At 39.4% G+C, this 7715-nt stretch overlaps 2 protein-coding genes across 2 annotated transcripts; both read left to right on the top strand.

The window, feature by feature from the left end:
* Positions 1–641: 641 nt before the first annotated feature.
* On the top strand, positions 642–1663 carry LOC123256304 (serum amyloid A protein-like). Its single transcript, XM_044684948.1, has 2 exons — positions 642–834; positions 1466–1663. Exons 1-2 carry the CDS (start codon positions 647–649, stop codon positions 1605–1607), a joined length of 330 nt encoding a protein of 109 aa, XP_044540883.1. The 5' UTR covers positions 642–646; the 3' UTR covers positions 1608–1663.
* Positions 1664–6388: 4725 nt separating this feature from the next.
* LOC123256305 (serum amyloid A protein-like) lies at positions 6389–7454 on the top strand. Its single transcript, XM_044684949.1, has 2 exons — positions 6389–6534; positions 7182–7454. The coding sequence occupies exons 1-2, from the start codon at positions 6414–6416 to the stop codon at positions 7328–7330; spliced, it is 270 nt and encodes an 89-aa protein (XP_044540884.1). The 5' UTR covers positions 6389–6413; the 3' UTR covers positions 7331–7454.
* Positions 7455–7715: the final 261 nt, after the last annotated feature.

The raw sequence follows: 7715 nt of genomic DNA, 5'->3' as shown, positions 1-7715 counted from the left end.
CTATGAGAGTGTTACCCCACCAGAACTTCCTCACTGAGAAGACCTACACTGGACAATCTAAGCCAGAACTTGGAAGCTTCAGGAGTTGTTGGCAGCATCAACATAGAAGTCCTTCTTCCTGTGGGTTTCTCTGTTGTCCAGCTTAAAGAAAGGCACCACCAGGTTGGCCTACTGTTCCATACAGACAGAAGTCTCTTCTCTGAAAAAGACAAATGTCTGGAAGGGAGGAGAGAAACTGAGAGAAGATACAAAGAGATGTGGAATCTTGTAACCAAGCAATGGCAGCTCTAGGGATTCTAGAGATAACCTAGATTTGTGTAGCTTGTCGTTATGGGGTGTTTGTAGAGACAGCCCTAAAATGTAATAGTATATAGTTATATTTATGAATCCTACAGGTTGTGATAAGTGGAGAGACCAAATCCTTAAATGGATACACATCAGTATTTAAAAGGCAACCGAAATGATGAATTTGGAGTTCTATTTTCAGATTGAGTGTGAGAAGTGGTAGATATTTTTAGTAAGATGGATAACATGTTATTTCTACATGTTATTTCCATGAGTTACAGGGAACTGGGGAAAGACAGCCACTCTGCCCTGAAATATAAATCTTTAAGTCAATAGAGGAATGATATTTTTTACCTGATTCATGTCCCTGAGTTTTCCTCCACTTTTGACTCAAGATCATCTCTTTCCAGGTGCTAGAGATATGTGGAGGGCCTACAGGGACATGCGTGAAGCCAATTATAAAAATTCAGACAAATACTTCCATGCTCGTGGAAATTATGATGCTGCCCAGAGGGGACCTGGTGGAGTCTGGGCATCTAAAGTGATCAGGTAAATCCCTGACAATGGAGCCCATCTCAGCTCTCTTTGAAGCATAGAAATGTTCTCTCTAGGAATTGTATCTCCTTCTCTGTCTCCCTCTCAAGCCAAAGTCCTACAAAGCTAGCCCTCAAACTTCCTGATTGTCACAGACTGTAGCAGGGGCTGGAATATTATGGGTAAAAGGCTTTAATGACCAATTCTGACACCAGAGGCAAAGATAGGATGGGAATCTCTGAGAGTATGCTGGAAGAACAGCAGCTTACAAGCCACACTGATAACTCCTCAAGTTTCTATAGGCTCCAAGTTTTATCAAGAACTTAAGATTCATCATTTCTATTGGAAGAATGTAGTAATGGGTTTTTATGTCCTTTTTAGAGATGAACTCACTGACACACATGGTTAAATGATGTGATAAATAGCAAACATTAACCTGAGGATATAAAACCAGATCCTCAGAAGTTGGAGTCTGGTCCTGTCTCCTTGATGCCACACTGATTCTCTGTACAGATATACTCTTGTCATAGCTCATACCCCAATCATAACAAATGAAGGTGAGTAACCCAAAGAAGGTTGTTGCCCAGAGTAGGATTTTGGATTTTGATCCATCGACTTAACTCTTTTCTGCCTTAATATTTTCTAGTGATGGCCAAGAATTCTTCCAGGGTGGCAGCAGTGGCAAAGGAGTGGAGGATATTAGGGCAGACCAATTTGCAAATAAATGGGGCAGGAGTGGCAAAGACCCCAATTATTTCAGGCCCCCAGGTTTGCCCGGCAAATATTGAGCTGACTTGTTCCTCTTCTTTCCCTTTCTCCACCCTCACCCTCTGTGTTGCCTGGATAGAGAATGGGATATCTCTTTGTGTGACTGTTCAATAAATTTCCAAATTAAGAATGAATCTGTTTCAACTTATGGGTGACAACCCTAAACAATTTGGGAAACAAAAACAGCACTGGTTTGCTGGAAGAATTGTAGGAATTCAAAGGGCCACATTTTGCCCCAAGGGAAATGAGCCTATGGTATACCTTTTATTCTGAATAGATGAAGCAGAATAGTGATGGAGATCATAGACAATGAGATCTAAAGTCTTCCTCAGAGATTGCAAGGCAAGAGAAGCTAAAGGAGTTTGGTTTCTCAGAATCACCCTGTAAAAGAAACAGTTAAATTCCAGATTTCTAAAATTATAAGATTCAAATTGTGTCCTTCACAATAATAATAATAATAATAATAATAATAACAACAACAATAAGTTTATATAATTCTTCCCAAACTTCTCTGTGTTCAATCATATTAATCATCATTATAACCCAGTAATATTCCATTAAATTCATACACCACTGTTTTACCTATTTCCCACCTAATAAGCATATACTTTGTTCCCTCTGGTACTCATCTCTTCCATCTACCATGAGTGCTCAAGGGGAAGAATTGGTGGGATTGATTTGGGCCCTCCAGTTATGCAAAAATCAGAGAGTCAACATTTATACCTACTTGAAATATGCTTTTGGAGTGGTCCGTCTGTCTGGTGAACTCTGGAAAAAGAAGGGTTCATAACTTCCAATGGCAAACAAATTGCATATGGTGGTCTAATTAATGAGCATGTGCTCCAATTACCAGCCCAAGTTTCAGTCATTCATTGCAAAGCCCATATTAGACTACAAGAGCCAATAGAATCAGGGAATAGAAGAGCGGACATTACAGCCAAATTCGGGGCAAGGTATGGACCAATTTCAGTCTTGAACTTGTCTTTGGTGGATGAAGTTGATCTGAAAAATGCCTACTCCCCAAAGGAAATGAAGGGTTGGAAAAAAAATCATGATGCATACTTAGCTAATGGAGTTTGGCTGGGGGCAAATGGAAAACCTGTGTTGCCTAGATCCCTATATTTAACTTTTGCAATGTATTGCATCAAAAAGGGCATTATGGAAGTCTGGGCCTAGCAGACTCTATAATTAGGTATTGGAATGCAAAGGGCATATATGAAGTTGCTATGAAGAGTTTGTTAGAGGTGCCAAATCTGTATGCAGTTCAACCAGTCTGTTATCAAAGTCCACAGTATGGGAGGCAAACCATTGGCCTTTACACCATTTGAATACATACAGATTGATTATATAACCATGCCAAGGTGTCAGGGCTACAGGTATGCATTAGTAATCATTGATCGATTAACCAAGTGGCCAGAGGCTTTTCCAGCCAGACGCAATACATCAGCTTTTGTAGTGAAGGTTTTGCTTAGGGAACTAATACCAAGGTTCTCCATTCCACTACATATTGCATCTGACAGTGGTTCACACTGCACACATCGTGTTTTAGCTAATGTGTATGAAACCCTAGGGGTAAAACAACATCAGCATTCCATATATCAACCTTAGTCGAACGGACAGATTGAACATGTTAACAAATCTTTGAAGACTCTAGTGGCTAAAATTTGTGCTGAATCACATTTGAAATGGCCAGATGCATTACCTTTGGCATTATTCCATCTTGGGTGCCAGCCTAATAGCATTACTCATTTGTCTCCTTTTGAGACGCTATATGAACATCTACCTTACCATGGGAAATCACCTCAAAGCATCCATAACCTATCACATCTGGATATGGAATGCAAGCTCTATGAGTACATTAAGTTGCTCAAAGAATGTTTATATCAGCTTCATAAGTTGGCTTTGATCCATCAAAGAGTACCCTTTAATTTTAATCTATACAACTTCCAACCTGGAGATTATCTGTACGTAAGAAACTTTAATAGGAAGTCTGTGTTAGAATCTAAGTGGCATGGACCATCACAAATAATCCTAACGACCCCTAGTGCAATCAAAATTAAGGGGAGGGATCCATGGTTCCATGTCACCCATGACAAGCCAGCTAAAGATATGTCCGAACAACAAGACCCGGTCACTGTACAGCACACAGACCAATTAGCACCAACTAATCAGCCAAGCAACAAGACCATAGCCAAACTTCAGTGAAGAGATCAGATTACAGTTTTCCAACAGTTTACATGTGAGCCCAGATCAGTGCTAGAATCAGGAAGCAGCCAAATATTACACCATCATCAAAATAATTATTCAACACCTAATTACAATCACCCAGAAGAAACATTAATGGACTATCATAATAGAGAAAAAGAATCAAATACACAAAAAAGAAATAACATCCGAACTTCAATCAATTCAAGACCTAGATAGTGACATCGATGAATAGTGGATAAAGTCATAAATAACATTATATTGGACTTTGATTAACTTTATTTAAATACATGAAGAAAGAAGAAAGAGTCATCAAAAGTTTTATGGAAACACAAATTTGTTGTGATACAAGTCAACACAACTGCACAACGGTTCCAGTTCAAGTTGACAAGCACGTGTGGTGACATCTAACATCACAACAGAGGCATTGCTGACTTCACGTATCATTGCAAGGACATCAACGCTGAGGACTACAATGACAACTTTGACCTGACTACATAACTGGTGTCTTATGGGACAGTGCTGTGAAGAGGAGATCATCTGATCAGCATTGGATCCATAGGTTTGAATAGCACATCTTACATCCCACAGAATTTTCACTGCAACCAAATACTTTAGAATTCCATCCACACAGCACATGCTGCTAGTAGGAGATTTTCTTCAAGAGTAAGTATGTGATATTTTATCACGCGGTTATGTCATGCTTGACAACATATAAACATTTCTGACTTTCACATGTACATATGTAAATAATTGTTCACACATAGGAGAGCAGGGTTTGTCTGCCTTAGCTTAGAGTTTTTCTCTTAGTTTGGTTCAGACACTTTCTTCTCAAAACCATCTGACATTTTGTTTTAAAGAATGTACATATGTATATGCTTATTTACTAACTCTTAGAAATAGCTGTACTAACATAGAGGGACAGATTAGTTAGCTTTGATAAGTTAGATCAGGGTCAGAATTTTGCTTTGTAAATACTGTACATAGTTTGAAACTTTAGTTGAACCAAAAGGCTTTTAGCTAGTGTTAAGTTTACTTATTTTTACTAATATTTTCTAACATAGGCATAAGAGTATTAACATAATAACATACTAATACTTAGAAAGTTTGTATTTAATTCTAGAAAGTTGCTAAGAGAAAATTTTTCTTAGGTGTTATTTTTGTTGTTAGTTCAAGAAGATAGGAAATTTCATAGAGTTTATTACTTAGTTTGTTTTAGCCAATGTCATACTTTAAGACTGTTTTGTTGATGATTTGTGTTTAATCTTGCTTTTCCTTTCTGTTCAAAATTTTTGGAAAATTTTAATCCCCATTTCTTTCCTTTAATTTTTCCCATAACCCATCTTAGTTTAGTTTAGAATAGAAATAGTTAAGAATAGGAGCTAGGACCCATTTATTGTTTTGGGGAGGGATTAGAAAAATTAAGGGAATAGTTAGGGAATAGTCTTAGAGTAGTGTAGAATTCTTTAGGCTAAGAACTTGAAGATCTGGAAATGTTGCAGGTTGCAATTTTCCAAAAGACAAATGGGCATATTGTAATGCAGGGTTTTTGCATTGCATTATTAGCTTAGGCAAAGCTGTCAGTTGGTCTGGATGGAATGTTGCCAATGGCATGCACCATGGGCCAGGTGCCAACTGGCAGTTGGGCTGAGTCTATAAAAGCCCCTGCAAACCCAAGCCTGGGTTCTGTTTTCCCCTGACTTCACCCTGCCTACTCGTTTACCCCTTCCCCTGGGGCCCCGGGTTGAAGGGAGGTTAAGGGAGGTGAAAGGAGGTGAAGGGAGGAGGATCATGGATAGGAAATTAGAATAGCCTAGATATTAGGACCTTCTTTAAGAGCAACTCAACAATAACTATTTTAATTATCAAATAAATTAGCCAGAAGATCTTATTAATCTCTTGACCAGAGACAGCATAGCTCTGGCTGAGGGCAGCCAGTCCTTGGCCCGCCAAGACCTTCTTAGGACCTTTGCCAGCATCACCAAGCGTTACCATAGCAACAGCTTAGTAACACCAATCCCTCTTACTTTACCTATTCCTTCCCCAGTGTTCAATAAATCCCTTAGCTTTTTTTTTTTAACATTTAATGTTTATTTTTTAGAAAAGTTAACATGGTTACATGATTCATGCTCTTAATTTCCCCTTCACCCTCCAACCTCCCCCCCCCATATCCAATGCGCATTTCCACTGGTTTTACCATGTGTCATCAATAAAGACTTATTTCCAAATTGTTGATAGTTGCATTGGTGTGGTAGTTTCGAGTCTACATCCCCAATCATGTCCACCTCAACCCATATGTTCAAGCAGTTGCTTTTTTTCTGTGTTTCCACTCCTTCAGTTCTTCCTCTGAATGTGGGTAGTGTTCTTTCCCATAAATCCCTCAGAATTGTTGTATTTTCAGATTGAGTGTGAGAAATGGTAGATAATTTTAGTAATGTCAGTAACATGTTATTTCTACATGTTATTTCCATGAGTTACAAGGAACTGGGGAAAGGCACCCACTCTGCCCAGAAATATAAATCATTAAGTCAATAGAGGAATAATATTTATTACCTGATTCATGTCCCTGAGTTTTCCTCCACTTTTGACTCAAGATCATCTTTTTTCCAGGTGCTGGAGACATGTGGAGGGGCTACTGGGACATGCGTGAAGCCAATTATAAAAATTCAGACAAATACTTCCATGCTCGTGGAAATTATGATGCTGCCCGAAGGGGACCTGGTGGGGTCTGGGCAGCTAAAAGTGATCAGGTAAACCCCTGACAGTGGAGACCATCTCAGCTCTCTTTGAGCCATAGAAATGTTCTCTCTAGGAATTGTATCTCCTTCTCTGTCTCCCTCTTAAGCCAAAGTCCTACAAAGCTAGCCCTCAAACTGCCTGATTGTCACAGACTGTAGCAGGGGCTGGAATATTATGGGTAAAAGAACTTTAATGACCAATTCTGACACCAGAGGCAAAGATAGGATGGGGATCTGTGAGCCCCTACTCTGTGAGTATGCTGGAAGAACAGGAGCTTACAAGCCACACTGATAACTCCTCAAGGTTCCATAGGCTCCAAGTTTTATCAAGAACTTAAGATTCATCATTTCTATTGGAGGAATGTAGTAATGGGTTTTTATGTCCTTTTTAGAGATGAACTCACTGACATACATGGTTAAGTGATGTGATAAATAGCAAACACTAACCTGAGGATATAAAACCAGATCCTCACAAGTCTGAGTCTGCTCCTGTCTACTCAATGCCAAACTGATTCACTTTATAGATATACTCTTGTCATAGCTCATACCCCAACCATAATAAAGGAAGGTGAAGAACCTCAAGAAGGTTAGTTGCCCAGAGTAGGATTTTGGATTTTCATCTGTCGACTTAACTCCTTTCTGGCTTTCTATTTTTCAGTGATGGCCGAGAATTCTTCCAGGGTAGCAGCAGCGGCAGAGGAGTGGAGGATTCTAGGGCAGACCAATTTGCAAATGAATGGGGCAGGAGTGGCAAAGACCCCAATCATTTCAGGCCCCAAGGTTTGCCCAACAAATATTGAACAGTCTTGTTCCTCTTCTTCCCCCTTCTCCACCCTCACCCTCTGTGATGCCTGGATAGGGAAATGGATCTCTCTCTGTGGACTAATAAATGACTGTTCAATAAATATCCAAATTAAAAATGAATCTGTGTCATTTGATGTGTGACAACCCTGAACAATTTAGCAAACAAGGACAGCACAGGTTTGCTGGAAGAACTGTAGGAATTCAAAGGGCCACACTCTGCCACAAGGAAAATGAGCCTATGGTGTACCTTTTATTCTGAATAGTTGAAGCAGAATAGTGATGGAGATCATAGACAATGAGCTCTAAATTCTTCTCCAGAGATTGGAAGGCAAGAGAACCTAAAGGAGTTTGGTTTCTCAGAATCACCCTGTAAAAGAAACA

The sequence above is a fragment of the Gracilinanus agilis genome, unplaced genomic scaffold (assembly GCF_016433145.1).
Source record: "Gracilinanus agilis isolate LMUSP501 unplaced genomic scaffold, AgileGrace unplaced_scaffold57740, whole genome shotgun sequence".
NCBI classification, from domain to species: Eukaryota; Metazoa; Chordata; class Mammalia; order Didelphimorphia; family Didelphidae; genus Gracilinanus; species Gracilinanus agilis.
The sequence above is the reverse complement of the archived record's forward strand: the minus strand, read 5'-3'. Positions and strand labels throughout refer to the sequence as shown.